Genomic DNA, 17,656 nt, shown 5'->3' with positions numbered 1-17,656 from the left:
TCATCTGTAGGTCTTTGTAGTCGGATGATTGTTAAGGTCCATGAGGCTCATGTTCTGGTTCTTATTTCTTGTCCAGGCAATAACTTTACAACTGTTGAAGATATCAATTAAAACCAGTGTACAGTACACTACAGTTAGGTCATTGTGACTTTGTACACAGTCAAGCTGGGTAACATTCTGTCGGGTACAAATTGGACAACTAGTTTGTTCATGTTCCTGTCACATGTAAAGTAGGACTTGGGTACTATATACATGTATAATAGAGAAATTCCTGGTACCCTTATGCCAAAGAAATTCCTTCTACGTTGTGCACGGGAGAAATTCCAGGTAACGTATATTTGCATGTCAGAGAAATTCCAGGAAACGTGTAAATGTATGACGAAGAAATTTCAGGTAGCATGTGCATGCATGTCAGAGAAATTCCAGTTAAGGTGTATATGTACGACGAAGAAATTCCAGGTAGCATATATATATGTTGATGATATAAGGTGACGTTCGTCAGTGAGACAATACCTGAACACAGGGGGAGCACAGGAGATAAGAAACCCACCATAGATTCTGTTTGTTTTATTCAGGAGTTCACCCATGCATGGCTACATTGTGGTCTATTTACAATTCAAATAGATAATCTTATTGTGTTGAATTTTACTGTCTCTTGGGATAAGTTTTATTAATCATGTTTCAGTGACATAATATACAAAAAATTCCTATCAACAATGAACAGCACCTGTTAATTTAGCCACCCATGTCTTTTGCTATTAAAAGAAATAAGAAAGAATGTTCTTTTATTGTCCTGTTATAAACCCATCCATCCCCTGACTTTGTGTGACAAGTGATGTGTTGCCCTCTGGGTTCAACACAGCATCAAATATTGATCTACTTTTTGTTTGACTTGCATAAACAATCACCTACTGTATTGGCTCAGTTTGTAATATAACACAGCAGCTGATTACACTACAGTTGTTTCACATGTTTCTCTGATCCAGCATAACATACATACCATTCTTTACTTTAAGATTGCAAACATTTGACAGTGTTACATATAAAGATTATTTAGTTTATTACAACATGCATTAATTTCACACAGCAGGGTTTTCAGTTCCTTAACAAATGAACGTTTTTTTATAATTTTGTATTTTTATTGAATCTCATTTTTTTAAAATAATGAAAATCTGTGGCAGTAAACATAACAAGTCTATAACTGTAGTACTCATTGTCTGTGGCAGTAAACATAACAAGTCTATAACTGTAGTACTCATTGTCTGTGACAGTAAACATAACAAGTCTATAACTGTAGTACTCATTGTCTGTGACAGTAAACATAACAAGGGCCTGTGACGTTGTTTCTGGGAGTATGAGGGGTTGGCCTATAACTGTAGTACTCATTGTCTGTGACAGTAAACATAACAAGGGCCTGTGACGTTGTTTCTGGGAGTATGAGGGGTTGGCCTATAACTGTAGTACTCATTGTCTGTGACAGTAAACAGCCAGGGGCAAGCAAGACTTATAATTTGAGAAAATGAAATAACATTTGTCTGTAATTATGATATATGGATACATAGGCTTAATACCAGGCATGGAATTGCATAACAACACTATTTGTGTCAAGGCTTCTCACTGTCTTTATCACCAGCCCTCCACCTCTGGGTCATGGGTTCGAGGCCTATATTTTCTCTTGGAACTTTTCCTTCACCACCCAAAACTGGCCTGTCCTTAAATTACCCTGACTGTTTATAAAGACACAATAACCTGAACTATTTGAATGACTGTTAACAAGAAAAAGAATCTTGAAGTTTTATTATATACACATCAATGCATATGGTAGATTAGCTATACATATATTACACCGAATGACCTGCTGTGAAGTACCAGATATATCTGTTTCAGGAATTCTATCAGTTTATAAGAGGTTTCAGAGTACCATATCAACCTAAATTTAGCCTGGTGTGAACTTTCCTATCAGCTTGAACATTCGTTGATATTAGCAACGCCTACTGTTAGGAACAGGAGTAACAGAGAAACAGAAAACCTGTAGCTAACCCGCCAAAGAGTGAAGAGGCCCTACAGAACAAACCCCAACAAGAGTAGGCCATTTTTCAAGATGCTTTTTTCCTTACCTGAAAGGATAAACTATGTGTAACCCTCCAACATACAGTTAGACAGAACTTCCCTTTAGCTCTACTGATTAAGCATCAGACTAGTAGTAAGCCAGAGGTTCTGGGTTCAAATCTTCACTGAGGCATTTGAATTAATAATGGCCTTAGTTACATTGGAACCCATGTAGGGACTGGGAATAATAATTAGCGTTACTTTCACAAGTATCACTGTAACCCATGGAAACTCGAGGTTGAGATATTTCCTAGAGGGGGAGTATGTATCCTGGTAAAATACTAGCCACAATATATAAGTCCGCTAGAGAGAACTTATTCTGTCTAGCTTGATCAGTTGAGTATCAGACTTATCAGTCAGAGGTCCCAGGTTCGAATCCTTGTAGTGACATTTGTATTAATTTTGATAAATAATTACCTCAGTAACATAGAAAAGACTGACAGGCTTTAATGGAGCTGAAGAACCTGGGTTGTGGTTATTTACAAGGCAGAGACTGATAGGGATAGTGAAAAGTCATCTTGTATATATACTCCATTAAGCTAAATTTTCTTTTTTGCAAATTAGTGGTAGAGAGTGAACCTTGACGGATTTCATTTCCCTGGTTCTCTTTCCTGTTACAAACGTATGAAGATTTTTTTTTCTCACACATGTACTATTTATGATTATTTGCTCCGACAAAAATGAAATAAGTTTCCTCTCTTTAGAGTTCTGTGTGCCGTAATAAGATAACACTGACTTGTAATGATTAGCGTGTGCAGATTTATCAGTCACATGTTAGCAGTTATCCGTCATAGGGGACCAGCAATATAGCTTCTGACTCAGGGGAGGACTAAGTACAAGGCAATAAAATAACAAATGTTGACAGGTCTTTTGAGGACTACTAACAATTCAACTTTTTATTAGAGCTGCCAAAAAATACTCTGTCATTCCAGAAGCTGAATTCAGAGAAAACATGCCCTGATCAAATTGTACAGCTGACATCTAATGGGATTCAAACAATTGAAGTCTGATAAATGTTACTGTTTAATCAGGAAAATTAAAAAACACACATTAAAAATAGATCAATATATATATTTATTTAAACTGCACATCCACAAAACACACTGCTTGACCCACACAGATTCTGCACTTTAACATGCGTCTAGTAGTTGTATGTCGCAAATATTTGACCTTACTATAATGAAACCACAACATCAGGATTCATACCTAACCTAGATAAACAATACTTACACTGTCAGACAGCTATGTCTAGACATCAAAACAAACTAAAGTTATGAGGTATTCTGTCAACTAAGTGTTAATGCAAAAGAACATAATTAAGGGTCAAACAGCTCAAACCAGTCTCTCAGAACCAAGCACCACACCCAGACCTAAAGTTGCATAGGTCAATATTCTATGAACTGAGTTTTAACAGCTTGAAAAAAAAGATTAACTACCATATATGGGCCTTATACATGTTCAGTTAGATTAGCTACCATCTGCTCAGTCTTGTTATGGAATATTTCCCCTTCCTATGATTCAGAGCTTTATTATGAAATCAGAACTGAATACTCTTCTAAAGAAAGGGGCCAGTCTAGTGTTAAGTAAGACATTATAAAAACAATAAAGTTGATACACAAGCTAAACCTGATAACAGAAAAATCTTTCTTTGTAAAACATGCCAAGATATAAAAATTTTACAACTAAGAAAATAATTTGAATTGAAAATAAAAATGTCATCAACCATATTAAAATGTACTGTGCTGACCTGTATGGATAATAAAGAAAGCAAATTTAGACTTAGAAAGTCATGTAACCCTGGTAAATACTAGCTAAATATACCACTCTGCTTGAGATATCATTTCTTTAGCTAAATCTGATGAGTGTAGCAAACCAGAGGTTCCTGGTTTGAATCTTTAGGGAGGCAATTACTTGTGGTACAAGGGTCAAATTCTAGGGGAGGCAATGACTAGAGGTCCCTGATTCAAATATTGCGAAGAGCAAATACTAGAGGTCACTGGTTCAAATCCTGGAAAGAACAATTTCTAGAGGTCCCTGGTTAGAATCCTGGAAAGAACAATTACTAGAGGTCTCATGCTCAAATCCTGGGAAGAGCAAATACTAGAGGTCCCTGGTTCAAATCCTGGAAAGAGCAATTACGAGAGGTCCCTTGTTCAAATCCTAGGGGAGACAATGACTAGGGGTCCTCAGGTGCTTGCCCAAGGGGAGGCAACAACTAGAGGTCCCTGGTTTGAATCCAAGGGGATCCAAGGTTTGAGTCCTTGGGAGGCAATGACTACAAGGTCTGGGTTTGACTCCTCGCAGAGACAATGACTAAAGGTCCCTGGTTGAAGTCCTGGGAAAGGCAATGACTAGAAGTCCTGGGTTTGACTCCTTGAGGAGGCAAGGACTAAAGGTCCCTGGTTCGAGTCCTGGGAGAGGCAATGACACAATGTCCTGGGTTTGACTCCTCATGGAGGCAATGATTAAAGGTCTCTGGTGTAAGTCCTGGGGGAGGTCATGACTAAAAGTTCCTGGTTTGAATCCTTGGGGGAAAATGACTAAAGGTCTCTGGCTGGAGTCCTGGGGGAGGCAATGATTAGAGGTGCCGGGATTGAATCCAAGGGGAGGCAATGAAATAAACAATGATTTAAGTTATAGCTGACTGAAGTTGATAAAGCAGTGAAACAAGGAATTGTATGAGGGATAATCCCATGCCTCGTAATTAGTCCACCCAAATTTCTGGAGAAAGGACAAACATTAGTTACAGGTTAGGCCCCTTTATAACCACAGTATTGATTACAAACATCCATTTTGTGTTGCAGCCAAAAGGTAAGGGTTTGTTCATCAGGGTCTGTGCTAATGTTAAAAGTCAGTCAGTACAAGATAACGACTAGGTTGAACTGTCCGAAGGTATGGCATATAACTAAAGGGGAACAACTCTAAAATAACACAAGGCAAGTTTCACAGTCACCTTAACCTAGACTTAAATCAATATAAGTTACACAGCTTTTCAGATAAACATTTTATTAGTACTGTTATGTCCTATTCTGAATAACTTGACCCCATTTGACTGAGGATTTTGTGTTTCAAAAACAAGAGGCCCAGAGGGCCTGTATTGCTCACCTGGATCTTTATGACCAACAGTACTATATATGTGCATATGTTCTACTGTAGATGCTTAAAGCAATATGACTATTTTTTCACTCACTATGTGGGCACCATTAGGGGAACCTTTTGGCCAAATATTATGATAGGTTAATCAGAAGTTGTTCAAAGGCTTAACACATTTGATTGTTGTGACCTTGATTATGGGTCAAGGTCATTTCTGTTCTCAAATATTACCGGGCATCATTGAGAACTTATTTTAGAATAATATCACTATCCTAGATGTTTTGGATAATCAAAAATGTCATTTAAAGGTTTAACACATTTGAACCCTGTGACCTTGAAGACTGGTCAAAGTCATTTCTTATAGCAAACTTTGTAGGACATCATAAGAGGAACATAGTAGACTAATAAAATGATTCTAGGCCTTCCATTATTTGGGGAGAAGTCGTTTAAGGGTTTTACCATATTTGACCTCTGTGACCTTGAATATGGGAGAAGGTCATTTCTATTCGCAAACTTTGTTGGGCTTTATCAAAGCAACCTTCCAGCCATATGTAATGATTCTAGGCCTTCCGGTATTTTGGAAGAAGTTGTTTAAAGGTTTTACCATATTTGACCTCTGTGACCTTGAATATGGCTCAAGGTTATTTTCTATTTTTTGCAAACTTTGTTGGGCTTCATCAAAGGAATCTTCCAGCCATATGTAATGATTCTAGGCCTTCCGGTATTTTGGAAGACATTGTTTAAAGGTTTTAACACATTTGACCTCTGTGACCTTGAATATGGGTCAAGGTTATTTTTTTCGCAAACTTTGTTGGGCTTCATCAAAGGAAACTTCCAACCAAATATGATAACTCTACGCCTTTCGGTATTTCAGAAGAAGTTGTTAAAATGAAAAGTTGACGGACGCAGGATGAACAGACAATGGACGGACGACGGACAGACGCCGCACTATGGCATAAGCTCACTTGGCCCTTTGGCCCAGGTGAGCTAACCAGGTCAACTAATTTGTATGTAGATTTATTATGTCAAGATTTGCTTATCTTAAATAGATATTATACATGCATATACATGATTCATTTTTGAAGTTGTCATCACAATAGCTAATCCAGTTATTCTTTAATACATTTCATTTCTAATTTCACATGACATCTGTGCTTGACTGATGCTATCTGCTGCAAACAGGAGCCATTATTTTATAACTCTATTTGTGCAGATATAGAAATGGTCCATTTTAGCAAGGTTTATAGTAGTTAGCAACACGATTTCATATGTTATATGTGTGATTTATCAAATCTGCTTGTTTCAATCAGCAAATTATATAAACACTTATCAAATAATGAATAAAAAATTATCATCTTTTAAAACAATTCCTGTACTGCAATACATGTGAATAGACTGCTAAGAAATCACAGGTTTCATTCTGATCTTCGTAACTATGGATACCGTGACGAAGAAACCAGCCAGTAAAAAGCACAATTCTGCTTGTGTATTGGCGGAAGTCAGCATTGATCCATCAATATGCGGAGCGTGGATTTAGACTTAATATGACTACGGATTAATGTTAAAATCTCTATAAATCTTACAGCTATTGAGACAGTCTTGACATGATTACCTTATCAAAATGTGAAGTGAAACAATGATTTTCTTTGACAAAACACATGCCAACATCTTGTGGTCTGTAACTTACTGATTGCTTAGTTTGTAATACAGAGTTGGGGCCTTGAGATGTGTAAGCTGGTGTGCACAGAATGTAACGGCAAGATAGGATATAAATCACACTACACATCAATATTGCAATGACATGTATGTGTATAATTTGATGCTTTACATTGCTTTCGATGGTCGCCTACAGCCTGCTACCCATAGTGTTTAACCTTGATGTGAATAGTGACTGACAACATTGAGTGATTATTGTGACACCATTGCCTTTATCAATAGCAAGACATGTATCTTATGATATGTTCAAATAATTCGAAATGTAAGTGAAACAGACAAGAAAGGGTCTGAACTATCATCAGACAGAAAAATCATGTGTTCAAACTACCAACCTATTCAAACTACCAACCTATTTGAACTACCAACCTATTCGAACTACCAACCTATTTGAACAACCAACCTATTTGAACTACCAACCTATTTGAACTATCAACCTATTCGAACTACCAACCTATTCAAACTACCAACCTATTTGAACTACCAACCTATTCGAACTACCAACCTATTTGAACAACCAACCTATTTGAACTACCAACCTATTTGAACTATCAACCTATTCGAACTACTAACCTATTCGAACTACCAACCTATTTGAACAACCAACCTATTTGAACTACCAACCTATTTGAACTAGCAACCTATTGAACAACCAACCTATTTGAACTACAGACCTATTCAAATTACCGACCTATTTGAACTACCGACCTATTTGAACTGACACGAGGCTTACTGTATGTATTTATAGTGTGAATTGTCAGTGTGTAATTATATATGTGTAGATATCATTGCAGGGTGTACTTCGAAACTACAGGTCCAGAATTCTCAGAGTTGTGTCATGTTTTGTATGTCTCCTCAGTGTCATTCATACTTCCATAACCGCCAGCCTCAACAGAGTGTATAGTAATATACTACCTATTCTAAAGCCAGAGCTCTGCTGAACTTTCTAGACTAGAACAAACAAATTAAATAATAATTCCCTTAAAAATTCCTCCAAATAAATTATTCTCTGTCTGCAAAGTCTGTCTGCTTTAATTATTAGTAAAATATTCTCTGTTTGCAAAGTCTGTCTGCTTTAATTATTAGTAAAATATTCTCTGTTTGCAAAGTCTGTCTGCTTTAATTATTAGTAAAATATTCTCTGTTTGCAAAGTCTGTCTGCTTTAATTATTAGTAAAATATTCTCTTTCTGCAAAGTCTGTCTGCTTTAATTATTAGTAAAATATTATCTGTCTGCAAAGTCTGTCTGCTTTAATTATTAGTAAAATATTATCTGTCTGCAAAGTCTGTCTGCTTTACTTATTAGTAAAACATAAATATAACGGTAATGTTAGTTTTAATTCTTGTAATGTAATCAAAGTTGTCGTGTCCTCTGAACCACAATACCACAAATATCTAGAGTAATATGTTGAAACACATTCTTTTTAAGATGGAAGTCAAATAAATCCTCACTATGCTCATGAGTTTCTGTAGAATTTGGAGAGCATTACCAGTTTTGGAAAAAGGGGGAATGGAGAAATTCTGGACAGTCCCTTTGATCAGAATTCAGAAAGGTAAGAAATACATCAAAATTACTTTCATGAAATTTGACAATGTTGAGGGGAGATTGAGATTTCTTCATAATGGCATGATTTGAAATTGTTTAAGTAAAAACATACTTATTAGCTCTGATTTGGGGAAATCTTTTCCTATTTTGGCAAAATAGTTCTTAAGTTTTCAGTCTATTTACCTGATGGGGAATTTGTTTATATTCAGAGGGAAAAACATACCACTTGGGGAATACTACCTGTTTTTTGACAGTAAAATTTGTATTAATCCTGCAAACTGAACAGAAAGTCACAGTTTCTAAAATATTTGGCAGCTTTGTTCTGTAGAAAAGAATTCACCAGTAATTAAGGTACTGCACCTGTGCACCCAACGTCATGAACAAATTGTTCTTTACAAAAACCATAAATCTGATAAAGGAACAAATGGCAGCCCTACCCATCCATACAAGTTAAATTCACCCTGATTTCTGGATTCTAATGAAATATTATGAAATTGTAGAAAGAATGTCTTTATATGCTTTGTTTCATCATTAACAGGTGATAGGCCTGGGTGATAGAAAAAGCTTACAACAGTTAATCTGAAGTATTTTTTTCATTCTCGGAGGATTTCGAAATAACCAGGTTCTACTTAAGATGTAAAGATACCTTAGTATCTATACATGGTGCTATCTACTTGTGTGTCTTTTGTACAATCTTTAAGATAGCAGGTGGTAGACCCAGGTGGTAGACCCAGCTGGTGGACTTTAAGTTCCTCGGGTTTGCCGTTACTTGCTTGCCACACTTTAATTCACTTGAAAAGTAGCGTATGTACCTGACCCTTTTCTAAAATTATCTGATGTATAAAAATTACAAATTTTATCTTATTATGGGGCTGCTGCACCTCCCCATCTAGATTTTGACTTTTCTTTCTATTTCTTTGAATTTTCCTTAGTCGCCTCCTAGGCTTCAAAATCTCTTCTTTTTTTTTTTTTATACATTTATTTTATTTTTGCAAGATATTTTACATAATACATAATAACATGAAACATACTCTCGTCCATGCGTACATTTTCATACATTCATGCACACATATATGTAATGATTTTTATATTACTATCATCATCATCATCATCATCATCATCATCATCATCATCATCATCATCATCATCATCATACTCATCATCATCCTTACACTTTTCTTGAGAAATCTTTATACAGTTACCTCCAATATCTAGCAGTCTATTTACGAGGCTTCAAAAATTAAAACCACTGATGAGTCCTAGAAGGACGAAACAGCTGTATGATGCAGCTTAATTCATTGTTTGGTTCTACTGTACCGAACTCTAAGTTATGAAAGGTGCTATTCACTTGTGTGTCTTTTGTACAATCTTAGTATATATGTAATTATGTGACCTGCCCCAAGATTGTATATTGATGTGGTTAAGGTCACATGAACTGTCAATCCTATGTGACTCTGACAAAGTTTTGTTTTTGGATTATGTATACTTTTCAGAAAACAACCAAATTTGGTGAATGTTGGATACTTACAACTCAAACAATTTACGGCGCCCAAAAAACTATCAAAATATCTAAATAAACAAGAGGCCCATGGGCCTTAATGGTCATCTGACAAAAAGCAAGCCAACAGTGAGTCTGCCGTTAAAACAGTGGGCTTTATTCATTTGAATAAACTTGGTAGCCCTTCCTCCCAGCATCCTAACGGTCCAATATCAGCACTCTGAGCCTTTTGCTTATTGCATCCTACCTTGAAAGTGGGTCAATATCAGCACTCTGAGCCTTTTCCCAGCATGCTACAGACCCAATATCAGCACTCTTGGACTTTCTTGAAGAGAAGTTGTTTGTATATTTTAACATATTTGACCCCTGTGACCTTGAAAGTGGGTCAACCAAACTTGGTAGCCCTTCATCCCATGCTACAGAAATATCAGTCTGAGCCTTTTGGTTGTTGAGAAGAAGTTGTTTGAAAATTTCAACATATTTGACCCCTGTGACCTTGAAAGTGGGTCGAGGTCATTCATTTGAACAAACTTGGTAGCCCTTCATCCCAGCATGCTACAGACCCAATATCAGCATTCTGAACCTTTTGGTTGTTGAGAAGAAGTTGTTTAAAATTTTCATCATATTTGACCCCTGTGACCTTGAAAGTGGGTCGAGGTCATTCATTTGAACAAACTTTGTAGCCTTTCCTCCAAGCATCCTACAGGCCCAATATCAGCACTCTTGGACTTTTGCTTAATGAGAAGAAGTCATTTGTATATTTTAACATATTTGACCCCTGTGACCTTGAAAGTGGCCAAGTATTAGCCCCTAGGCCTTCTAGTATTTGAGAAGAAGTTTTTTGAATGAAAAGTTTACGGACCACGCACGGCGGACGTCGCACGGCGGACAACGACGGACGAAGCACGATGGCTATAGGTCATCTCGACCCTACGGGTCAGATGACCTAAAAATAAATAAAAAATGACAAGTTGTGATCTGTAATGATCAAATGTCTAAGTACAAATTGTGGTACAAAAAGTTTGAACTCCTACCTTATTCTTCAGGTCAAGGATGGTGTCTGCTAGTCTGACCATAAGGGAGATAGTCCCTCCACTATTATCCATGTCTTCAACATGGACCTTGATGCTGCAAAAGAAGGTTTTTGTTTTACCTTATTTGGGAGATGATTTGTTGTAACCATGAAATTATACACAATATCTTAAGAACAATCTTTTGTTCTGATAATGAACCCTGCTTATGGAAAATACATTTTGTATCCTCAAATAAGCCCATATCTAGTAATAAATCTACCCACATCTCTTGAAGATTCAGTAGAAATGCTGACAAATTTCTTGATCCTGTAATAAGCACGTCTCAAGAGCTTCTACAATAAGCCTAATTATTATTAGTTTAAGCATGGTAGTATCAACAGAAAAGAAAAATGATGCTATTTTAGTGTCTTGTAATTAAGCCTTGTCCTGTAATAAGCCCACCCCTTTTTAGTTGTATTTATAGGTTTGATCGATGGGCTTATTACAGAATTAAAATCAAGTAAAATTAAAGCAAAGCCTAAGCCAGAAAAAATCACATCTATAGTACAAATAAGCTACATAAATATTAAGTACACACACCATCTTAGAGGTTCTCACTTTGTTACATTTATTGTATTACTATACTTTTTTTCTGATCAGCCCAAGGGGAACCTTTATAGCAAATATGAGATATATCCATCATTTATTTCTCAAGAAATGACGATAACACTCTTTCCTAGTCCAAGATGGCCACCTGTTGACCGATTTTTTTTTTCTGATCGATCCCCAGGGGGCTGAGACCCACTCTTTATACAAGACTGATTTTCCTTCACCCAAGCATGCTTCACACCAATTTTGAACAATATCCTGCAATTCCTGAAGAATGACATAGATTTTAAAGAAATTCATTGAATTTCCATATTGGGTCCGCCCCTCAGACTTACACTCTTTCCCATACTGATATCCATCCCCTCTGCCCCAGGGAGCCAAGACCTTACAAGAATAACTCCACTTCAGCAAAGAGTGCTTCAGACCAAATTTGGCAATATCCATTCATTCCTAAAGGAAGAGTAGGATTTTAAAGAATTTACTCTATTTCCCCTATTGAGCCCCGCCCCTTCTGCCAAAGGGGGCTGAGACCTAATGTTTATATGAGATTGATTTCCCTTTCCCCAAGAATGCTTCAGACCAAGTTTGGGCAATATCCATTAATTCCTGCAGGATGAATAAGATTTTAACAGCTTGCAAATTTTCCCCTTTTAGGCCCTCTACCTCTGGCCCCTTGGGACCAGGAACCAATATTTAAACAAACTTGATTCCGTTTCCCAAAAACCAGTCCTTCAGACCTAGTGAGCCAAAAATCAGTATCATCGGCCTTTTGGTTATGAAGACCCTTTCTTTTAAGTTTTATGCACATTTGATTTCTGTAACCTCGAAAGTGAGTTAAGGCTATTTATTTGAACAAACTAGGTAACCCTTCATCCCAGCATGCTACGGACCAAATACCAGCATCCTGAGCCTTTTGGTTATTCAGAAGGAGTCATTTAAGTATTTCAATATATGTGACCCCTGAAATCTTGAAAATGGGTCAAGGTCAATCATTTTAAAAATTTCTGTACCCCTTTAATCCAGCATGCTACTGGCTCAATATCAGTACACTCGTCCTTTTGGTTGAGAAGATGTTGGTTGAAGGAAAAAATTGGGAGGTGTTGAAATGACACCTTTTAAATGGATGGACCACAGAAAGACGGATGTAGCCCCCATGACATAAGCCCACTTGCCCTTCGCACAAATAAGCTAAAAATAGAAGCATATAACAATGTTTGACCTAATATATAATGCACAATGAGTATTTACCTGAATTCCTCATCTCCTGAAGTCCTTAACCGGGACAGAACCTTCACTTTACAAGCGATCTTACTTGCAGCCAAATGTTCTGTATATTTCAAGGCTAATTCTGTATCTCCTATTTCTATAGCGGTCTTTAGTAACTGTGCCAACTTTTTTAGATCTTCAAAGTGACTTGTTTCAATATCCTGAATCATGTTTCAAGCTTGACTAAAATCTTGACAAATTCATTGTATGCTTGAGTGTGGAGTGTCTCAATTATCTGAAAAATTAAAAAAAAAGGTATTAAGTAAGAGTGTGATATGCAAACAAATATCCAAGTATGTACCAAGTATGTACCAAGAAGTATCAACTTATACTATATACCTTTCTGTTATGTTCAAGATTTCACTTTCAAAACAACAATAACTTTAATGACAAATACAGTATTTGACTGAACAAGGGAGTATTCCCTGAACACCAGCTCTGCCTGTGACAACATGTTTACATAGGAGGTCGGTTGTTATGACAGTGAGTTACAGTCTGGTGCAGAATTGTTGTACAGGTAACTTGTACAGGTAAATCAGATAATCAAGTTCTGATAACTGTTCAGAAAAATGTGAATAACTGTAAAATAAACCAATCAAATATATTTGCTAAAACTGTTCCAATCCCAAGCTGTTCAATGGGAAATGTATAAAAGCTCAGTACATTTTGAAGAACCATCAAATTTCAATCTGCGCTTTGAAGCATCAATATCTCGTTGCTTAATTTATTACTAAACTTTTGTCACACATATATTAGTCAATCTTGTACTTTGTTCAGCTTAGTGTAAAGTGTGTTTAATTTGAGTGATATTATTATTTGTGTGGTTTGATACAAGTACAGGATGGCTAAAGCTCATATCAACGTTAAGTTTGCATAATGGATTCATCTACATACAGATTCGAACCACAACAGGACATTCTGGAGATGTTCAACCTCAGGCTGTTCAGCATCGCTCTCGACAGTAGACAACATACCAGCTAACTTTAGAAGAAATCCACACCACAACGCCTCAGACCCAGTCAGAGTTGTAGCCAAACAGAGGGACCCCGGACTACCAACAATCTTGAAGCTTGGCCGTAAAACTGAAGAAGAAGGTACTGCATGCCCACCCCAACATCTACACAATTATCCAGATGCTTAAGGACATACAGAACATGAATGACATCAGCCGGATTCAGAGAGATGCAGGAGGCACCATTCAACCCCGGAATAAGAAACACGCCAACATTTACAGACGCCTGGCCACCTTCAAGGACTGTTATCAGACTGGGACGATCGACCTGATGACCTATGCTGTTTCAGCATCCGGGCTTCTCCATCTTGGATAGAGTGTTTTGTGTTTCCTAGAAGAGACTTATCTAGTACTTGACTATCAAAGGTTGCAAAAGGACTTAAAATTTAGATAAAGTGGCACTTAATTACCATGACCTACTTTTCAACAATGGCATATTTTTTGGTCATTTTTTCTAATGAAGGTTTTGAATTATATCATCAAATGACATTTAAGAGAAAAAAACTAAAAAAAATATTTTAGTTTGATAATTATTGCAATAATTATGAATTTGATCCCCCACTCGTACCCCTATAACAACTGAACAGCCTTGAGCTGACCTTAGATTAATGTCATGTCATTACTGCCTGATCTCAAATTTTCAATGAACAAAAAATAAAAAGTATTCGTCATGGCCACCAGAAGGCCCTAACTGGCACTCCTTCTTTTCTCGGCCATCTTCAAAAAATGATGAGCTAGATTTTGTCATTTCCTTGTTACATTGTTTTGTTATCATTTCACATTTTATGAGTGAACAGAGTTTGTTGCTTATTAATGGGTTTTTTGTACTGAATAATGACAAGCAGGTGGTATTCACCATCAAAGAAGTGGGAAGGGTTTCTTTCACAACTAATCAACCAAATAACAGTATAATATGAAACCTTTTAAATATTTGACTGGAACTCTGATGTAATACCAAACCACTAAACAGCAATGTCAGGTAAACAGAAAATGAACAACAAAAACTTTTGAAGTTTTGATGGTCTGATTTTTAAACAGAGTTGAAGGATACATAGAATACATGATCAGTGTCTCAAAAGAAGCTTGTCACTTTTATATCTCTCCTTGCCAAAATTTGGATATACAGCAGTATGTAACAACTCGGCTGGTAATTGGTAACGACTGGTACTGATCGGTCTCGATCATGGTACAGAATGACTGGTATTCATTGGTATAAGTTATGGGAGATTGTGATTGCTTCCTTGAAGATATTGAGTTTAGGTTGTTGTTGTCTTTTTGGTCAAAGAATTTATGAATGAGGGAGTAGTGCATACATTCAGAGTGCAGGTAGCGTTACGAGCCTTGGCTACAGGGATTTCCCCTTTAGTCGGGCGGTAGAGTGTTATGTTAGAGACCGAAGGGATGCTAGTTCATACCCCAGCGATGGCAGGCTCTTACTCCTTCCTGTTACATACAAATACTTAACGGAACTTACTTTCTTAGTCTTACTTAATCGTTCCTGAACTCAGGCCTTTGGGCCTCTATATTCACATCCAAATCCTTCGTCTTAATTGTTAGTTTACATTGATCGCTTCTGGTCGTTTTTTCAACATATCAATTGAAACTTATAAGTGTTAGTTAAGGCGTAGATTTAATGTCAAATGATATGCGTGAAATCTGATAACATTATACCTGGGTAAATTCAATGAAATATAGAATCACGCGAAGTGATACTCGTGCTGCGGCTATGGAAAGCGAAAGTAACAGACGACCGTACACTACAGGTTTACTGGATAATCTATTTATATATTTGATAAGATTAATTTATAGAGCTGTAACCTTTTCAGTTTTCTTACGTTACGTATCAAGAAGACGACATGATTCTCTCTGATGAAGGGCTCCAATGAAATGATTTCCTGTACGATAATTTGGGTTGTTTCTATTCTTGGTTGATCAAACGCTGATCATCTACGACATCGCACTCAACCAGACTCTTGTCGTCTGCCTATAATATATATGACAAAAAATCTCATCATGGTACATAAGGAGCTATTTGTAGAAGAAGTTTGAAAGTACAAGCACTTAGAAAGAACTCTAGTTTCCAATGAAAAATTGAATACTTACATTTCAAATATACTTAATGCAAGGACGTTTGTTATGCTGTTACAACAGGGACATAGTGGATATAACTACATCAGGGCACACTAGAAACTGATTTACATACTGAACATTCCGATAGCAAAAAACTTTAAGAATATTGTATGTGGTCTTAAAAATGAAGATTTCTTTTTAAATAAGAAAGAGAAAGGAAAACAAACTTTCACAAAAATGTACAAAATTTGAAGAATTATCTTTTTGACAAAATGCAATATGTAGTCAATGACATTATGTGGTAAAATATGAATGGTAAACCTTAAACATAAAAAAAAGATTTATTAAGTCCGTCAAGCTACCAGAAAATATCATTATATGTTTTAAATATGTTGACAAATATCTGCGGTAGCTCGTCTTTATCACATTTTACTTGTTAAATCATATGATATGATCAAATCGATCCTTGGATACCAGTTACCAGTGTTTTGATACTGAATTTCATAATCTGACAGACAGACAAGGGGATTCCTATATCCATCCCCCAACACTTTAAATTAAAGAGGATTGGTGGGGAGGAGACACAAGACCGTGTTCAAGTCACTCGATATGAAGTGTTGGACATGTATAGATAACTCTGTATTGTCCACACTCGAGTGATCTTCATTACCAAATAATAATTTCTCTAAAATTAGGGGCAAAACTCTATGAATTTTTCGGAACATCTGTAACCTTTAACCATTAAATCTAATGGCATATAAAAAAGAAATGGTGAGCATTTTCATTGGAATAACCAGGTGCATAATTTTGAGAGTTGATAATATAATCATTTATCATATTATCTGTTAAAGCAATTATTACGGAGACTGGTAAGTATGATATTTAACTTTCGATCACCGGTACTTTAAAAAAAGATTCGTTTGGGTTTTGAAGGCAATTTTCGAAACTCGTGTAGGAAGGCGTGTTGTCTGTATTAGAGTCGAATGTACTCCATGACCTTATAGCGTTCTTCACGGTATGAAACTTCTGATCTCACCTGTGCGTTTTGTGAAAATTCATACTATTTTCAGGCAAGCGTGTGCGTTTTATAGATTTCGGTGCCAAAGCCGATGATAGGTGTCAAGGGAATGTTTGGCATTGGTCTGTATAAACATACCTTTATATATATATATATATATTTTCCCCAAAAATATTTTTTGAAAATGGACACTCATTTTTTGTGTGTATATGTATTATCGATGCACTTCTTCAAAACGTTTTGCGGTTATGGGTAGTATTCAACAAAACATTGTATCGTGAAACCGTTGTTTTTCAGGGATTTTGCCAACAACATGTCGTGTGTGGGCGAAAAATGAAAGTTTTGGTGCTATTGGCATGCTAGAGACTGGAATAACCCAGAACAATAAGAGATACTTATATACGGACGTCACATTTGCGTAGGCGGTTCCAGTCCTGTTCATTGAATGCTAGAAGCATTCCAGGACTTAGACGGAAGTTTACATTTTGGGATCGTTGGACGATGACATTTTGGGTGTGATTGAATATTAAAAGCGACGTAGTATTTAGAAAGACTTTGTATTAGATTTATAATTTACACATACCATATTTTAAAAAAAACCCTGAGCATCGTAACTTTTTTTGATGCATGGTAAGTTTTAGAACTTTCGACAGAATAACTTAAAATTCAGAAATAATTTAATTCCAAATCGTGAACTGGGAGTTTTACG

The 17,656-nt window shown here is 36.4% G+C and overlaps 1 protein-coding gene across 1 annotated transcript in view; it reads right to left on the bottom strand.

Moving 5' to 3' along the window:
* The window catches only part of LOC132560010 (ranBP-type and C3HC4-type zinc finger-containing protein 1-like), a 94,907-nt gene extending 79,130 nt beyond the window's left edge, over window positions 1–15,777 (bottom strand). The window contains exons 1-3 of the mRNA XM_060224666.1: window positions 15,695–15,777; window positions 12,830–13,082; window positions 10,994–11,087 (exon numbers count right to left, since the gene is read on the bottom strand). Coding sequence (XP_060080649.1) covers window positions 10,994–11,087; window positions 12,830–13,017 — 282 coding nt within the window. The 5' untranslated portion in view covers window positions 13,018–13,082; window positions 15,695–15,777. The remainder of the gene's footprint in view (window positions 1–10,993; window positions 11,088–12,829; window positions 13,083–15,694) is intronic.
* Between the last annotated feature and the right edge of the window lie 1,879 nt (window positions 15,778–17,656).

This window comes from Ylistrum balloti, unplaced genomic scaffold (assembly GCF_031769215.1).
Source record: "Ylistrum balloti isolate Yb309-2 unplaced genomic scaffold, AGI_CSIRO_Ybal_v1 Utg371002, whole genome shotgun sequence".
Taxonomy (NCBI): Eukaryota; Metazoa; Mollusca; class Bivalvia; order Pectinida; family Pectinidae; genus Ylistrum; species Ylistrum balloti.
Note: the sequence above shows the minus strand (reverse complement) of the source record. Positions and strands in the feature narration are given on the sequence as shown.